Source organism: Podarcis melisellensis, assembly GCF_964234715.1.
Source record: "Podarcis melisellensis genome assembly, chromosome: 5".
Classification (NCBI taxonomy): domain Eukaryota; kingdom Metazoa; phylum Chordata; class Lepidosauria; order Squamata; family Lacertidae; genus Podarcis; species Podarcis melisellensis.
This window is the reverse complement of record NC_138537.1, coordinates 24,140,640-24,158,992: the sequence shown is the minus strand read 5'-3', so window position 1 is coordinate 24,158,992 and position 18,353 is coordinate 24,140,640. Positions and strand designations below refer to the sequence as shown.

General features: G+C 45.1%; 1 protein-coding gene across 4 annotated transcripts in view; it reads right to left on the bottom strand.

Moving 5' to 3' along the window:
• ERICH6 (glutamate rich 6) overlaps nt 1–15,937 on the bottom strand; it is a 32,758-nt gene extending 16,821 nt beyond the window's left edge. Inside the window, exons 1-8 of one of the 4 annotated variants that reach the window (XM_081911019.1) lie at nt 15,637–15,937; nt 9,923–9,977; nt 7,368–7,456; nt 4,884–4,938; nt 3,456–3,577; nt 2,172–2,244; nt 1,374–1,480; nt 944–976 (exon numbers count right to left, since the gene is read on the bottom strand). In XM_081911019.1, coding sequence (XP_081767145.1) covers nt 944–976; nt 1,374–1,480; nt 2,172–2,244; nt 3,456–3,577; nt 4,884–4,938; nt 7,368–7,410 — 433 coding nt within the window. In that variant the 5' untranslated portion in view covers nt 7,411–7,456; nt 9,923–9,977; nt 15,637–15,937. Of the gene's footprint in view, nt 1–943; nt 977–1,373; nt 1,481–2,171; nt 2,245–3,455; nt 3,578–3,687; nt 3,967–4,883; nt 4,939–7,367; nt 7,457–9,922; nt 9,978–12,253; nt 12,401–15,636 lie in introns of those variants that run through there. The other 3 variants (XM_081911016.1, XM_081911017.1, XM_081911018.1) reach the window with 3 other exon arrangements.
• Between the last annotated feature and the right edge of the window lie 2,416 nt (nt 15,938–18,353).

Sequence of the window (18,353 nt, the reverse complement as noted above, 5' to 3'; positions counted from 1 at the left end):
TGCAGTGGGGGAGCACTCAGCCTCACAGCGTTAAAAATATAGTGGTCAGAATAGAATAAAAGCCACAACGTGGTGAGGGGAGGGAGGGAGGGAGGCAGGCTCAAAGGAACAGCCAGTGCCTGCCCATGCGGTTCCATTGCTGAAGGAAAAGTGGAATAGTAAACTGTGAAAAATTGAGCAGGGTGGGGAATGTGCGCATCTGGATTCTACCCAGCAAATAAGCAGCAATGGAGCATTGCTAGAGGTTAAAAGAAGAAGAGCTTGCCAGTTTAAACCATCGATTGGGTTGTCTACCTGTCAAGGTTACAGCTTGCCATTTAAAATGGGAAACTTGGAAACAGATGCCTCAGAGTGCAGGCCGGAATAGCTGCTGCAAGTATTTGTGTGCTGATATTCACAAGGGAAAAGCACAAATTCACACACACACACAAAGCAACCAAAGAATATCTTGGAACAACGAGATGCTGAAGAAACAGGACAAGAAGTGCTGACATAAATCCAGCCTGAGGCTGGAGACAGACAGTGAGAGTAGCATCATTTCCTGTGATGTAAATTTTTCTGTCTTTCCTTTTTTGACCCGCCACCACTCTTCGGATCAGTTTTGCAAGCTTTCGAAGCAATAAAAAGCCTGCAAAACCTGTTCGCCATAGGCAACAGTAGGATTGCACACAAGTCGGCCTTCACCTTCAGTGTGTCACAATACACATTTCATTGATCATCACCTTGCAATGTAAAGCAGGTTGTTAACATTCCCATTTGACAGACCATGATTTAAGACTGAGGAATAGCAAGGTGCCCACATTCTCTCGAGTTTATGGTTGAGCTGGGGTTATACTGCCTAGATTTCACACCCAATCCCGTGTGGAGTCGCACAAGACTAAAAAGAAAAGAAAAGGCAGGGCTCAAAATGAAGGAGAAATTGATGTGCTGAGGACCAATTTACCATTCTCAGGACGAAGCTTGTCTTCCTTTGGATCTGCAAAGAAAACAAAAAAAAAAAACCCCATAACATCTGGCCTAACTATAGAACAGCCTTTGCCAAACGCAACGCAACCTATAACACATTGCAGCAGAATGATCACATGTTTTGCAAGCAAAAGGCTCTGGTTTCAATCCCTAACATCTATGATTTAAAGGAGATGAGGGAAAGACCCCTTTCTGAGACCCTGGAGAGGCACTGCCGGTCAGAGAGGACAAGCTAGGTTTACACGGGCAAATAATCAGATCAGGCTTGGGGCGGTTTCTTATGTAGCTAAATGGTTAATTCTATGCATGGAGATTACAGTGGAGATTTTTTTGTTGCTATTTTGTGTGTGCCTGTGTACGTGTGTGAGAGATAGATAGACAGTCAGCACAAGATGCCTGTTACTTACGCCTTTTCTTGTAGCGGTCATAAAGCCAGCTCTTATCTGTCTGCATTGAGACTGATCTTCCCAAAAGTTTTTCGGACTGATCAACAGCAACTGCATCCACCGCCTCCCTTTTCAGTAGACACAACAGAAGAAGCGTAAGCAAGCTGAATACGTAATTAATTTATGTCTCAAAGCAAACTCCAAGCTCCTTTGTTGTCTTTGAGGCACAAGAGTTATCTTTGTCACTCGCAGCTTATAAGTAGCGGAAAAGCAAAATGGCAGAAGGAATGGACCAGCGGCCAATATAGGGAACTGTGGTTTAGACCCATTATACAAAGCCCACTCATGATGCCACCTGTGCAAACATATTATTACCCTAATCTTTGAACTGACTACAAAATCCATCCATTTGTTGTTATGCTAGCCCCGGAAAAGAGAGCAAATGCATTTAAGCAACCTTAAGGAAAGAGAGGAAAAGGGAAACAGCTCTACCCCCAAAGCAAAACCATGACAAAAGGAATTTCAGCCTTGAGCATAATATTGTGAAGGCGATTTGGCTTAAGATACAGAAGTCTGCCCTGCCCTTCAGTCCTTGTTTCATGGCACCTCTGCAATTCATACCCTCTTATACCTAAACTTTAAACCAAACTTTAATTTAAAGCTGAAGAATAAAAGGAGGAAGCGTGATTTCTTCTTGTCGTCTTCACGATCATCTGGAAGAAAAGCACACTGCTCGGGGTTTTGGCTGTTGTTACTCAACAGCGACATGATCAAACTCAACATGGAAACATGGAAAAGCAACACACTTCAATTGCTCACCTCCTTAAGTGGTACCCAGCAGAGCTCTCTCTTCTAATTCCTCCCAGTATTGCAGGGTGGCCCTTGAAACCTGCTGAGCACAAGCTGAACTAAGTATGTGTACGGTTGACCAAATCTCCATTGCGTACGAGCTACAGACCATCGAGATTAATAATCTGTCCTTCATGAATGGGACACCTCAGTCTTGGGGCCACTCTGATGACCCCAAAACACCTACACCCCCAGATATCTCCCTCAGAACCAGATCTCTAGTTCCTTTCCAGGACAGGGAGTGGGGCAGACACTTGCGGGTGACATTGATTTGGCAAGGAATGCAGAGACAAGCAGAAGTCGCTTGTCAGGTGAGGCAGAGCCACCAAGGTGGGTCACTGTTGCTTACTGGAAGACGCAAGGTGGTGCAAACACATTGGCAGGAGTGCATGAATTCATGAGGTGACCTTAGGCAACCCACTGTCTCTCGGCCTCAGTTCCTCAAACTGCAATAACGGGAGATAAGAATCATCTTACCTTGCAGGGCTGTTGCAATGATTATGACTAGATGATGCATATGAAGTGATTGAAAGCTCTATTGTTATAATATTTTTTGTAATTTCCCTCTTCTTGTTCAAGCACTTAAACTATAAGTGTGTTTGGCTCCACATTTCCTCTCTCTCACTTAAGCTGTCCCCTCATAAAAAGCCCCCCCCCCCGGGAAACATTGCTGCAGCCTTGCAGTAAGAAGTTCCCAGGTTCAATCCAGGTTCGGAAGGTTTGCTGCTTGAAATACTGGACAGCCAATCAGTGCAGACAATTCTGAACTAGGTGGACCAATGGCCTGCCTTGGTATAAGGCAGCTTCCTATGTTCCACTTTAACGTGCAAAGGAAGGTTGGAGCACCGATTTGGAAAGGGCCATAGCTGAGTGTGAGAGAAGGTCCTAGGTTACTACTATTATTTAATAAATTTATATACCACCCTTCATCCAAAGATCACAGGGCGGTTTACAACATAAAAAACACAAAACACCTAGCATAACAGCAGGAAACCAGACAAAAATGCCCACCTCAACAGACACATTTAAAAGGCCATAGATTGCTTAATCAGCCAAAGGCCTGGTTGAAGAAGAACGTTTTCACCTGGGGCCTTAAAAGATATGTAATGAAGGCACCAGGCGAGTCTCCCTGGGGAGAGCATTCCACAAACAGGGTTCAATTTCAGCATCTCCAGGTGGAGCTGGGAATCAGCCCCCCCCCCCCCGAGTTACAGTCCTTCTCTCTTGGCGCATGCAGAAGTTAGAACATAGTACCTTTGCTTGAGGATAAGGAGTCAGTGGTTTCTGGGGAGGAGAGCTCTGCTGATCTTTCAAAGGGGGCAATATCTAATCCTGGCTTTTGACTGCTGTCAGCTGTTCCCTCTGGGCTTTCTGACCTTGGCAGATGAAAAACAATGTATTAGTGCTTGAGGGGAAGGGCAAGCAATTGAATTAGAGGAAGCCCCACACTTTTTATGTCAGCATCTGCGCAAACACAGACACTTACATCGTTGAGCCCCATAACAACACAGGCAAGCCCCGGAGCTTTCTATCCACGGCACAAACAGTACGTCGGTAATTACTACTGCCAGTTCCTGAGGAATTCTGATTCTGACCACAGCACAGCCTGCCAGAAATAAACATGTTTTCCATGCAGTTGCGATGCATGCCGCTCCTTCTAAGAGCAAACTCGAGCGGTGACAACAAGTGTCAACAGGACTGGAGCGAAACTCGGGCCACGGAGCCGGGATCGGGGGGAAGGAGGAGAGATCAGCATTCATGGGGGAGCCCCGAAGGTGGTGGAAGTGCAAAATATCTACATCTTTCAAACAAACACCTAAGGACCTAAAAAACAATAATAATTTAAAATTTAAAAATGCTACATTAAAAAAAAAAACCAGAAGCATTTTTACTTGGTATTATAGGTCAGGACATTAATAGACAAGATGTTAAATTGTTTTTATATGCAACAACTGCAGCAAGAGTATTGTTAGCCCAGAAATGGATACAAGAAGAAATTCTGACGAAAGAAGAATGGCAGACAAAATTAATAGACTATGCAGAATTGGACAAAATGACAGGAAGGATTCGAAACCTGCGGGACCAGAGATTTACAGAAGATTGGAAGAAGTATATGAATTATTTGAAGAGCAACTGTAATCAACAAATTACGCTAGTAGGACTATAAGAAGTTTTGTAAGGAGAAATGTACAAAGTGTTACAAAGTAGAAAAAGATAGAGATATTGGTTATGAGTTTAAAATGTAATAGGGAAGATAAGAAATGCATACTGAGAGATTAGATTGGAAAATTTTCAGACAGGATTGATGGAAGTCAAAAAATGGAATAAAATGTAAAAGTATGTTTAATTACTGTTGAAAATGCTATGTTAAAAAAAAACTAATAAAAATTATATTAAAAAATAAAAAATGCTACATTTTTATTTCTAAAAGGTGAAGCAGGCTTTCCCATGAGACCCAGAAATCTAGCTGTGGTATCTTCTACAGTCTGGAAATCTGTAGTCCACCTTCCATGACACATCGCGGACCAGTTTGAACAAGATGCAGTAAGTTAGAGGGAAAGCTCATAAATAATGTCGGAAGAGTGAGCAGAAATTTCATTCCACCACCCGCTTGTAATAAGGTACATCCCATTAATAACCATTTTGACTAATGCAAGAACTTGCTGTTGTTGTTGTTGTTACCTAGCTGGAGAAGTGGATGGTCCACTTTTATCTCTTCCTGGATGATCTTCAGGACCTGTTCATATAAACAGCATTATGATGGCACTTACATACTTAGAGAAACACAAAACATCTATCCTGAGCTTTTCTGGGAAACCAAATGTTATTTTTAATATAGGCATCTTTTAAATGAATCCACACTAAAAATACATCAGTTTGCCTTATGCTGAAAATAGTACCATAATATCAAGGGATTTACCGGGGAGGCGGGCACATCTCTTCTGTAATGAGAATTTAAGTCAACTGTTCTCTAGCGTGTGAAAAATTACATACTGATCTAAAAAATTTGCCCAGCCACCATTCCTATGCACTAAATAGCACAGCACAGCACAGGGTTTAAGGTAGAATTTATATAGGGCAGGGCTTTTGCTGCAATACCAAACGAACGAGACTTTTTCTAGCGTTCCCTGTGTGTGTATTGTTCTGTGACAGAAAGGGAAGGTGTAAGCTCTGTAGGCCTTTGTACAGTCAAGGCAATGATGTGTGCAGAACAGTCCCTACCGGGCAACCAGCTGAGGCAAGAAATCCCTTGTTCCAAGCATTTGGGCTCATATGCACCTCCAAGGCTAAAACCAGTTTTGCCTGATCTGAGAGGCTGCTTCTGGTATGCAAAGAGTTGATCTGGATTTGAAGAGGCTGATCTGGAATTGCTGCCAGCCTGGAACTGTCTGAGCGCTTCCTTCTGCATCTGTCTCATACCTGCCCAACCAGCATAGCAGGGATGCTGTGGCCCTTCAGGAGATGCTGGACTATACGTGTTGTTGGACTACAAATTCCATCGTCCTGATCACCAGCTATGCTGGTTGGGGTTGATGGGAACCAGTGGCAAAGCTTCATGCTCCGGCACCAGAGGAGAGCAGGTGGGGGCGGGGCTGGCGCGTGTCCCAGGGGCATGGCATGCATCCTGGGGGCGGGGCATGCCACCTGCGGGGGTGTGGTGCCCAACACGGGCAGGAGGGCAGCCGCCATGGCACCCCACCGGGATTGTGCTGCTGGGGGCGGTGCGCTCCCCCCGCACTCCTCTTCCTCCGCCAGTGATGGGAACCTTGGCAGACTGTGGGGTATCAAATTTCAGGGGCGCCTGATGCTAAAATTTGGCACCCCCACTCTGTGTCTCATGCTCCATTCTAAAGCATTGGTGTGGTACCTTCTGCAGCATGGCGCCCACAGGTGCCTGCACTGGTAAGGTAAAGGTAAAGGGACCCCTGACCATTAGGTCCAGTCGCGACCGACTCTGGGGTTGCAGCGCTCATCTCGCTTTATTGGCCGAGGGAGTCAGTGTACAGCTTCCGGGTCATGTGGCCAGCATGACTAAGCCGCTTCTGGCGAACCAGAGCAGCGCACGGAAACGCTGTTTAGCTTCCCGCCGGAGTGGTACCTATTTATCTACTTGCACTTTGACATGCTTTCGAACTGCTAGGTTGGCAGGAACTGGGACCGAGCAACGGGAGCTCACCCCGCTGCGGGGATTCGAAACGCCGACCTTCTGATTGGCAAGTCCTAGGCTCTGTCGCCTGCACTGGTGACCCTAAAACCCAGTGGCCTCAGTGGCCGTTGTACGCTAGGCATATCCCTTATCCACTCAACCGTTACTTGTTTGGTACAGGCGTTTAGGAGACGTCTAACTGCATTCAGCTGAATGTAGTTAGAAGCCACCATGCGATTTGGAACTGCATAATCAGGGATGATGTTGTTGATGATTAAGCCACCGGTCACATTAATGTCCCGAAGAGACTCAAGATACAACTACAAACATGAAAACAAAGAAAACAAATTAAAAACGAAACAAGTCCCATAACAACCACAGGAAGCTTTAGCAGCACACTAGTAACAAAACATCATCTTGGTCCATCAAAAGCTGGGCAAGGAGGGAAGATAAAGTCTTTATCTGGCACTGGAAAGATGTCAAAAACGGCGTTAGGAGAGCATTCACTAAGGAGAGCATTCCACCGATGGAAAGCCATAACTGAAAAGGCCCTTGCCCTTGCCACCACCCTCTGAGCCTCCCACAGAGGAGGGACCTGGAGAAGGGCCTCAGAAGAAGATTTAAGGGTCCAGGTGGGTTCACATTGGGAAGGTTCCCAGTCTTGGATTCCCAATCTCCAGGTGGTGTCTAGTCCCTTTCAGGTGAATGCAGTTAGACCTTCTCGCTCAACATGCAAGGGAATGCCAGGCATGTGAGAACAACAAAGGTGGGTCTTGCGTGTGCACCCCTTGCCCTCTTTTAACCCCTGCATGCTTTGGAAAACACCTGAGACAGCTCTAGTTGGATGAGCAATAGCACTAGGAAAGCAAGCAAACAGTAACTGGCTGATGTGTATGTTTTGGTGTTTGATGGCAACCCTGCAGCAAGTTTGTGAGCCGCAATGTAGTGACTTCCTTCCCTCTGCCTACTCCAGATGTTATGCTTTCTTAAACCACTCCACAGCAGCAACAATACAATACCTGTGCCTATCTCTCTCCTCTCTATGGTCTCCTCTGGCTCCATCTCACTGTTGTAAAACTCTGAAACTGTCACAACAATTTCAGATGCCCTATGTTAAAAATAAATCGCACATTTAGCTCATGAAGAAAAGATTGCCTCTGCAACACTAAGGACCGATGCACACAGTAAAGTAATTTTATTTGAAATTGAGAGCCATTTAATATACTTTTTATTCCAGAAGAAAAGTAACAATCTTCACAGGCTCTTCAGCGGCCCTCCGGGCTTCAAGTTGGACTCCAACTCTCCCCAGCCCCAGCCAGCGTGACCAATGGCCAAGGATAATGGGAGCTGTAGTCCAGACTTCTGAATAATAATGGACTTAAAAGTTAAATGGCAGCAAACCTTTTAGGGACTCAATGTTGACCTCTTCATGTGCTACAGTAGAATCTTGGTTCTTTAACGGCTTAGTTGACGAACAAATTGGCTCCCAAACGCCAAAAACCCAGAAGTGTTCCGGTTTCCGAACCTTTTTCAGAAGCCGAACGTCTGATGCAGCTGTCAGCTATTGTTTCTGGGGCGCCTGAGCCAATTGGAAACCATGCCTTGGTTTTTGAACGTTTTGGAAGTCAAATGGACTTCCGGAACAGATTACGTTCGAGAACCAAGGTACCACTGTATTTAATTTTGTATTTATAAATGTTTCAAAAAGCATACAGCACAACTATGGATGCAATAAAGGTAAAGGACCCCTGACAGTTAAATACTTTGTATCAAATACAATAAAGCCATTATTTAAATTAACAATACATAATTATCCTCCATTCAGGATCCAATATTGTTTGCTCAACCTTTGATACCATCAAAAGCATTTCTGGAAGGGAAAATACCTACAGCAATATTATTAAGGCTGAATGCCCTGTGAATTCATACAACAAATCAACTTTGCATGGTGCCTGTAGCTTCGTCTGCAGGTTTCCCTTCCAGGGCGTTACTTGAAATGCATCACTATTGTTTATTTACAAAACTCTGTCAAGAAATACAGGGAAGCATGTGGTGGAAAGCCTCAACCTCTGTCTGTGACAACAGACAAATTATGAAAGTTTCAGGCAGGCAGCCTGAGGATAATCTAATCCCACAATGCATCACGGCTACATGACTCCATCCTGCCATTACATTTTGCCAGTGTGAAATTCCACAGGCAGCACTTAACAAGGGTTGCCTTCCTTATGGAGGAAAGATTGCTGAAGACTTACAACCTTTTTTCAAATAATGGGCTTCTCTGCAGCAGAAAGCAGGCTGAGGCAATCTGCAGCCAGTCCTAGAAGGACCAGCACACAAGCTAAACCATGGGTAGGCAAACTAAGGCCCGGGTTCCGGATCCGGCACAATTGCCTTCTAAATCCGGCCCGCGGATGGTCCGGGAATCAGCATGTTTTTACATGAGTAGAATGTGTGCTTTTATTTAAAATGCTTCTCTTGTTTATTCGTGGGGCATAAGAATTTGTTCATTCCCCAACCCCCAAACTATAGTCCGGCCCCCCACAAGGTCTGAGGGATAGTGGACCGGCCCCTTGCTGAAAAAGTTTGCTGACCCCTGTCTAACCAGCACCAGGTCCTCTGACTTACTCAAACCAACTCTATTGTTAACACACACACACACACACACACACACCTATCAGCTCCACCCCAAATTGTGTGTCCCTGTGTGTCACCTTTTCAAATGCATGGCCGTCACATTCTAAGCATTCCAGCAGGGCTCTCTGTACATCTCCCACAAAGGACAGGCCCTTAGCTATTACCAAACAATTTGCTTGACAAAAGGCAATACCTCCATGCAATTTGTAATTTAGCAAAGTGCCACTTCCCGTGTTCCAGAATTCAGGAGAGAAGAGAGAAAATGGTTCAAAAATAAGTGAGACTCTTACATTGCGGCCTGAAATGTTTAGCTCCCCAATACATAACTGCCTTATTGGAGATCTTTACGTTCATATAGCTAGACAACTCTGGGAAGATGCCATAAGCAGGATATGCCATAAGCTTTCAGTCTACTTCATCAGATGAATGAAGTGTTATGTTCCCTTCCACATGTGGGTATGGGAGGGAGCCATGATAAGTTTGCTAAGTCTTTCAGGTTCCAAAAGGCTCTTTTCGCTCCAAGAGACTACCGCTCTGGAATTTTTGACAACGGAGGCGTGCGTGCTATAGGTCTGGGATCGGCTACCTTTTTTTCAGCTGAGGACTGTGTTGCTTTGGGGGACAATCTGTCAGAGGCTGCCTATTCACAGTAGGTGGAGCCACACCATCTTTCTCCCCACAATCACCCTATGGGGTGTTGGCAGAGGGACAGTTCATTCTCACGAGAGATAGTCTAAACTGATTGCTTGCAGAGGGGCACTAAAATTAGGCTGAAGGCCACAGTCACTCAATTCTAGCATGGATAACTATTCTTTTTTCCCCACTCTAGAATTTTGTGATAACCAGAGTGTTGTCATGCTTCGTTTTTAGCTGCTTCAGCAAATTTTCTGTCAACAGTCCCGTTTTCCATGCGTTCGTATCAATCTTTTAACTTACTTACCTCCCTGATTGAGCAGCTTCTGGGGGCAGCTGTTCTCTTCCAATGTCTTTGCTGTCTGTTTAACATAAACATATATAGGTGAATTGTTGGTATGCAATATAATCCTAATGACAGTTTCCAGTATGTGGATGTTTAAGGTTTTGCAGAAAATGGACCCCATTCCAGGTCATGGCTTACCACTCCAATTGAATTCAGTAGTAATTAATTACAAATAAATCTGCAAAAGATCAGTTATCATTTTCGATTGGATTTAGAGTGCAATCAAATACATATCTACTCAGAAATAAGCACCACTTACTTCCATGCAAGGGTGTTTAGGTTTAAGGACTGCAGCTTTAATCATGGCAGTCTGGTTGAATCTGAAAGTATTTCCTTTTATTGAACATTTCCATAGTAAATGAAAACGACATTAGTGGGAACAATATTTTAATAATGCATAGAAGCTATAAATATTAGATCTATCTCATTTCTGCAGGCCTCCACAACAGTTGCTGTATGTTCGTTGGGAAGGTAGAGGCACTATCTTAACCACTCTACCAATTTTTCAATAAGGTTTAGTAGTGGTGGTTGTTTCTTTTTAAAAATTATAACAACCTGCCGGCACATATGGGAACGGCTGTAGCATAGTGATACAGCATCTGCTTTGCCCGCAGAAGGTTCCAGGTTCAACCTCTGGCATCTACAAGTGCAACTGGGAAGAACACCTGTCTGAAATCCTGCAGGATTGCTGTCAATCAACATAATAACTGGCAGCAAGTCAGGCAACCCTGAGCAAAATGAACCAATGGTCAGACTCTGGTTGTGAACGGGATCTGTTCTGGAGCCCCGTTCGCATCCTGAAGCAAACGCAACCCGTGTCTGTGCGTGCGCGTGTCTCAATTTGCCGCTTCCGCGCATGCACGTGACATCATTTTGAGCGCCTGCGCATGTGCAAGTGGCGAAACCTGGAAGTAACGCGTTCTGTTACTTCCGGGTCACCGCGGAGCGTAACCTGAAAATGCTCAACCTGAAGCATATTTAACCCAAGGTATGACTGTATAAGGCAGTTTCCAGTGTTCCTACTGCCCTTACCGCTCCCTATTTTAAAATGACTTAAAGTAAACATTTCAATATTTTTTAAAAAATACAAAGATAATATGCTACTAACTCTTCTTCCCCTCCTATTGTATAATTATTATTTATTTGATTTACAAACACGCCATAAAAACAGCTAAAAGCAGTTTTAAAAACAGTACAAGAAACAACTGTATTGTTTTAAAAGCTACGAGGCAGAGACTTTTTCTTCCTGCTGGAAAAGCTCATCCGTGTTCCATGTGGCAGACTTGAGGAAGGGTTCTGACATGGTGAGGAACTGACTCTGAGTTTCCTTTCATATTCTCTCCTTCCGTATGTACTTACACTTGATGCCACCTGGTTCCCTAAACCATATTATGGGTTGCCTTTAAAACTTTTACTCAGAGCACACCCACTCAAATGAATGGGCCAAATCAGCTATGGCCATTAATTTCAATGGTCCTGCTCTGAGAAAAAGTTAACTGACTACAACCCTATGCCTCTGTGGGTACTGGAATACTGCACAAGGAAAGTAACATAAGGAACTTAAAGGACATTGATGCAAACTGCCTTGAGTCTATTTGATGGGAGAGGTCTATAAATATAACCAATGTACAAACTTGTGGTGTTTGTTTGTTTGTATCTGTGCTTCACTCATGAAATTTGTCTCAGCTCTATCTTTGCAGAAGCTCCTTTGATCATAGCAGCCAACTCCTAGGGGCCTTTGCCCCCCCCAAATATTTGGGGCCGCCCCCCTCAATGGATGCGCATCACTATTCCAGTTGTGCCTGTGCACCGCATCATGTGATGCAAGACGGGGCTTACCTGCCCTCCTCCAGTACAGTGTTAAAGTTGGCACTTTTGCCATTGATCCAGATGAAAGAAGGGGCACTGTGCCAATCTTTCCACCTGTTAGGATTGAGGCACAAGAAGGCAGCACGACATTGGGGCGCTGCCTTGCTGGGAGACACAACCGTCGCTTTAAAACGTGGCAGAACTAGTGGCAAGTAGTTCCGCTGCCTACCGGCCCAAATTTGCATCTTTTGAAAAGAGGTGCGTTTGAGAGCTGCTACTTTAGCGTGGTCCAGGTCCTGCACCCCGGACTCCACGGACGTCTCTTTTCCTCCACACCACCTCCCCTCTTTAGCTCAAGCCTCTGCGGGTTGGGGGCATCGATCTTTCTATCATCCAACCCGCTCCCCCGCCGCATCCTTTTTTATTTTTTGCCCCCTCCCATGGCATCTACGCTCCAGAGCACTGCCTCTCTCGAGCAAGCACCTGGATCTTCTCGGGCTTCCTCGCCATCCTTCTCCGACTTCCCAGAAGCCCCGTCCATCATGCAAAGTGCAACCCAATCGCTTCCTTTGCAACCGCAACGGCGCCGGGGCCGCGGCCCCTTTAAGGCTCCAGGGAGAAGCGGCGTTCTTCGCCCTCTGTGACGCGCAGTGTTTTGCGTTCCAGTTGCCAGGGGGACTCCGGCGGGACATCAAAGGGGGCGGGATCTGCGTCTCATTCTCACGTCTGTGCAGAATGTCCCCCCTCTCTTTGCAGCCACATTCAAGTTGTGTTTGTGTTTAGCTTGCCGTTCTCTACACCCGCATCTATTTCATTTCCAAGTCTTGGGACAAACACTTTTCAGACACAACCCCCCCCCCCACTATTTGGCTTTATTATTATTACATTTGCACCTCACTTTTCCTACAAGGAGCGCATGGTTTTCCCCTTCCCCATCTGATCATCACAACAACCCTAAGAGATAGATAAGACTAAACCACTGAGCCTCTTGGGCTTGCTGATCAGAAGGTCGGCGGTTCATATCTGTGCAAGGGGGTGAGTTCTTGTTGCTCTGTCCCAGTTCCTGCCAACCTAGCAGTTTGAAAGCACACCAGTGCAAGTAGATAAATAGGTACCGCTGCAGTAGGAAGGTAAACGGCGTTTTTGTGCGCTCTGGCACTCGTCACGGTCCTCTGTGCGCCAATAGCGGTTTAGTCATGCTGGCCACATGACCCGGAAAACTGTGGACAAACACTGGCTCCCTCGGCATGAAAGCGAGATGAGCGCCTTAACGCCACAGTCGCCTTTGATTGGACTTAACCGTCCAGGGGTCCTTTACCTTACCTAGATTAGCCCTGTGAACTACCAGGCAGAGTGAGGATCTGACCTCATGTCTTCCAACTCCTAGGCCAACACCACAGCCACCCACCTCCCCCACACACTGAGGGTTATAGTATTGTGATCAACTCCCGCCCGGAAACCAATGTCCCCACTGTGGAAGGACGTATGGATCCAGAATTGGCCTCCACAGTCACTTACGGACTCATTGTTAAAACCGTGTTTATGGAAGACAATCTTACTTGGCTACGAGTGATCGCCAAAGAAGATTGTGGTAAACACATCACGGAATGGTAGTGGGTGTTTTTCCATCTACTACAATTCTGTTGGCTCCTTTTTTTTTTTTTACATAAGGATAGAGTAATCACTGCCAGCAGACTACATCTTTCATTGCACCACGGCAGCCTCAGGGGATGCAAGGACATATATATCTCCATTTTTTTCCTTGTCTCTTCCCACACACCAAGTTAGAGCAGAAAGAATTCCGCGAAGGATCTATCTTTAGCAGTTAGTTCTCAAACTTTTCTTTCCCCACAGAGCACTTGAAAATATCTGGAGCTCTCAATAGATTACTTAACTTTTTGTTCTGCAAATCAAAGCATGCCCATCACTCCTTTCTTAAAAACCATTTTTTCCCCTTCAATGCCACTGCCAGCATCATTGTCAAATACAGTGACATAGGGAAATCACCCCCCTCACAAGCCTAGGCTTTTGAAAAGCCCCCCCCCAACTGGCACAATTTTAGGAAAAAAATACTTTCTTGTCCTGATTAAGCTTCAGTTTGTTCACCCTTGTCCAGACTGTTACTGATGACAAACACCAGTTTAGAACAGAGACATTTTCCTTGGATTTGTGTGGAAAGGAGAAATAGAGCTGGGTGTGATATGCATGACACTGGCACACACCAAAACTCCCACCTGTTTCATGTAAATGTTAAATAGCGTGGGCCTTGGGGGACAGAACAGAACCCTAAGGTACCCGGCAGGCCAATGGGAAAGTCATTGCTCCCCTCCAGGAAGGAACAGAGCCACTGTCAAACAGGACCTCTTAAGTCCCATCCCAGCAAGGTGATTCAGAAGGATACCACAATCGATTGTGTTGAAAGCCACTGAGAGGTCCTGCAGAACCAACAGGGGCGCACTGTCCCCTGTCCAACTCACAGATAAAGCCACAACTATATAATTCATCAAAGCGGGGGAGGAGGAGGGAGACCACGTTACAGGACCTGCCAGATGCTTTAACAAGTTGTTTTCAAATTGTGCATGCATGTTAGCTACCAAACCGCAGAAACTTCACCACCTGAATGGAAAAATCAGTTTCTGTTCTATTCAGTAGACCGACATTTTCCTGCTAATTAGAGACTGTTCGACTTGGAAACATTTCTAAAGTTTCCAATCCGTCTTTACTAAGCTGCAAAGTTTTTTGTTTTTGCTATACAAAGAAGAGAGTGTACTCATAGTAACAAGATTAAGCATGTGAATAAAGGTAGGAAGATTGAAGGCGAAACATTATTATTATTATTATTGTTATTATTATTATTATTATTATTACAGAATGAATAGTGTCAATCTACTTCTCCTACTGAATTCAGTACACACCTGAGGAGTCACAACGGAATAAAATAGGTGGTTGCAATTAAAAATAAATAAATTCAGGTTAGCAACTTCCATTGAGAAGGCTTGGCTGAATGGGTAAGATGCACATGCTCAAGTTTCTTTGGAGATGATGTGGAAAAGGCTAGCGTGACCTAGAAAACGAGAGGCCTATTGCAAAGGTTTTTATATTCTCCTAGAAAATGCTGACCATGAACAGAGCAGTGATACCAACTTGAATAAAATATGGGGGGGTGCAGGTAAGCCCCACCCCGCATAATTGATCACAAGACACGGTACATGCACACCATTTGAATGGCAATGAATGTCCATCGTTTTTTGGGGGGGGGAAGGGGCCTGGAACTTGTTTTTCCTCCTGACTTGGCCATTTTGGCTGGGGCTGATGGGAATTGGAGTCCAACATCATCTGTAGCCCCAGCCTTCGTTTGGCCAACAATTTGCTGCAACATCTCTCCCAACATTTTATTATGCGTCAGCATAAAAATTATCAATAAAAATTATCTTATATTCACAAAGTTGGCAAAACTTAATAGACTGCCTGGGGTAGGGGGGCTAAATTAGGGGACTCTTTGCAATTGCATTTATACACTTCTTAAAAAATATCAGTATTTTATAAAGTATAGTGATTCTCAAGGAAGAGAGAGAGCTTTTCCTGCCTTTTAAAAGAAACATTTTGCATTCTCAATATTTATGTAATCATATCAATACATTCACTTGATTCTTTCTTTGTTGCCCCTGAACGGTGCTAGGATTGAGATATCGCACACAAAGCTTTAGCCTGATACAGCATTAGTCATTTCCAGAATTCGGCATTAAGAAGTCAGCAATAACATACATTCAAATTCAGTTTGTATGTAAAGAATTTTTTGGGCAATGTGTTTGTTACTATGGGGCGACCCCCTTCCTCCGTCAGCCAGTCAGCTTTGTTCATAATACCATTTCCTGTTCTCAGTACGATCTGCCAACTTCCCTGCTTGCTCAGACAGTCCTGGTCTGTGGACACTGCCCAGGAAGTTATTGCCGTTCTTTTCTCATGCCGTAGGATGTGCTCAGATATGTAAGTGAGGAACTCTACATGGGTATGTCCAGAAGGCGATATAATCCACAGACACCTCCATGTTCATCCCTCTGGACCCCTGAGCAGAGAAATACAAAAACACCATCCTAGGAAGTGACAGCTGGAACCACTGCTGTGCTAGCAAGAGTCTGCTTTCAATATCCTGGTGAGATTACTTTCGGAATGTACAGTAGCTATTCTAGGGACACTTGTGTCATAATTTAAAGGTTCCCGTGCCAACAGAGTTCTAGGAATTAAGGTCTTGCAATGCCAGCGATCCAGTAACTCTCCTCTTGGGAAATCTCTTCCTCTCGGGCACAGAGAGTGGTATATTAAAATGCAAGCCCTAAAAGGTCTGTTACCCCCACCCTCACACCCAGCATGGGCATCAACGCTGCCATTTAATCTCGGCTCTTTGAATGGCGTGAACATTCTCAACAGTTCACAAGTGCAAACCACCTCTCTAAGTTTGTTAAGTATAGACATTCCGCTGCCGGGCAGAGCAGATGCTCAATACGGCCACTTACCAAATGCTCTGCAGACGACCCAGACTTACATTTTAGTGCAAAATTAGGCTTTGGTTGATGGAGCCAATAGTCTCGAGACACGGTCTGAACTTGGTTGGTGAATGCTAATGCGATGAGGACAGGTTTAGAAATTGCATCGAGGCTGATGGTCAGAGCAGAGATGGACAAACGTGTAGATCCCAAGAAGCAGAGGAAAGGCATTGTCACACCATGTCCTTAAAGCTCTTTCATAACAGAGCAAAGGTAAAGGTAAAGGGACCCCTGACCATTAGGTCCAGTCGTGGCCGACTCTGGGGTTGCGGCGCTCATTTCGCTTTGTTGGCCGAGGGAGCCAGCGTACAGCTTCCGGGTCATGTGGCCAGCATGTCTAAGCCACTTCTGGCAAACCAGAGCAGCGCATGGAAACACCGTTTACCTTCCTGCCGGAGCGCTACCTATTTATCTACTTGCACTTGGACGTGCTTTCGAACTGCTAGGTGGGCAGGAGCTGGGACAGAGCAACGGGAGCTCACACCGTCGCGGGGATTTGAACCACCAACCTTCTGATCGGCAAGTCCTAGGCTCTGTGGTTTAGCCCACAGCGCCACCCACGTCCCTTTCATAACAGAGTACTTCTCCCAAAGCTTTCTGCTCCACCAATGATGTACCAAAACGGTTGCATACTAGTGATTTGAAGCATTTTTCGGAGACACCGTAGCTCGGGCAGAGCACACACCCCACATTCATATGAACCTGGGTTCAACCCTTGTATCTCCAGTTTTCAAAGACGTAGGAGTAGCAGAGTTGGAGAAAATTCTCCTTTCGGCCTTGGAGAGCTGCTATCTGGGAAAGTACACAATACTGATTTAAATTAGCCAGTATTCTGACTCTAAGGCAGCACTGTATTTTCAGTAGACACACACTGATGATCTGGGCTACAGAGGAATGGTTATCTACACCTTGCCCATCAAGGAAAGTCAGAACAAAATTTGTTCTATAAAGCTGGAAATCTCAAGCAACTGCTGAGCAATTCATTCAAGGCTCAGGCCAAAACATCTGAAATTCCTTGCTTCCTCTGAGCAAGAAGTGCCTACAAACATTTGCAGGTTCTACGGCACTCAGTGCATCTAGTGACAACAGTTATTGTGGAAAGCAGAAAAGGTACAGGGCCCTAGGTTATTAGAGGAAACTCAATTAGTGTTGGGGGAGGGGATGAAAACTGGCAGGCACCCATGGGAGGTGGAACAGTGCGCTGCCCAACACCCATGCGCTGTTCTGAGAAGCCATACAACTCTTTAAGTTTACAACACAGGCACAAGTTCAGTACTGGGTCTAGTGCAAGTTAATATGCATTTGCTGTAGTATGAAAGGTCAGAAACATACTGAAAATATGGTGCTGCCTTAGAGTCAGAATACTGGCTAATTTAAATCAGTATTGTGTACTTTCCCAGATAGCAGCTCTGCAAGGCTGAAAGGATTCTCCCTAACTCTGCTAATCATACGTCTTTGAAAACTGGAGATACCAGGGATAAACCCAGGCTCATGTGAATGTGGAGTGTGTGCTCTGCCCGTAAGTCAAAGTGTCTCCGGAAATTTTTTTCAAATCACTTGGGAAGACAGGCGAACTAATGCCAGTGTACTGGAAGAAGCTCACCAGTGTTGAAGCAATGATGCTTCAACATCAACTTTGTTGGACTGGTCATGTTGTGTGCATACCTGATGATCGTCTTCCAAAGCAACTACTCTATTCCAAACTTAAAAATGGAAAGCGTAATGCTGGTGGTCAACAAAAGAGGTTTAAAGACTCTCTCAAGGCAAATCTAAAACAATGTAGTATAAACACCGACAACTGGGAGACACTGGCCTGCGAGCGCTCCAGTTGTAGAACAGTCTTTACCAAAGGTGCCATGGGCTTTGAAGATGCTCGAACTCAGGACGAAAGGGAGAAACGTGCTAAGAGGAAGGAACACTTGGCAAATCCACACCGTGATCAACTCCCACCCGGAAACCTATGTTCCCACTGTGGAAGGACGTGTGGATCCAGAATCGTCCTCCACAGTCACTCACACACTCAGTGTTAAAACCGTGTT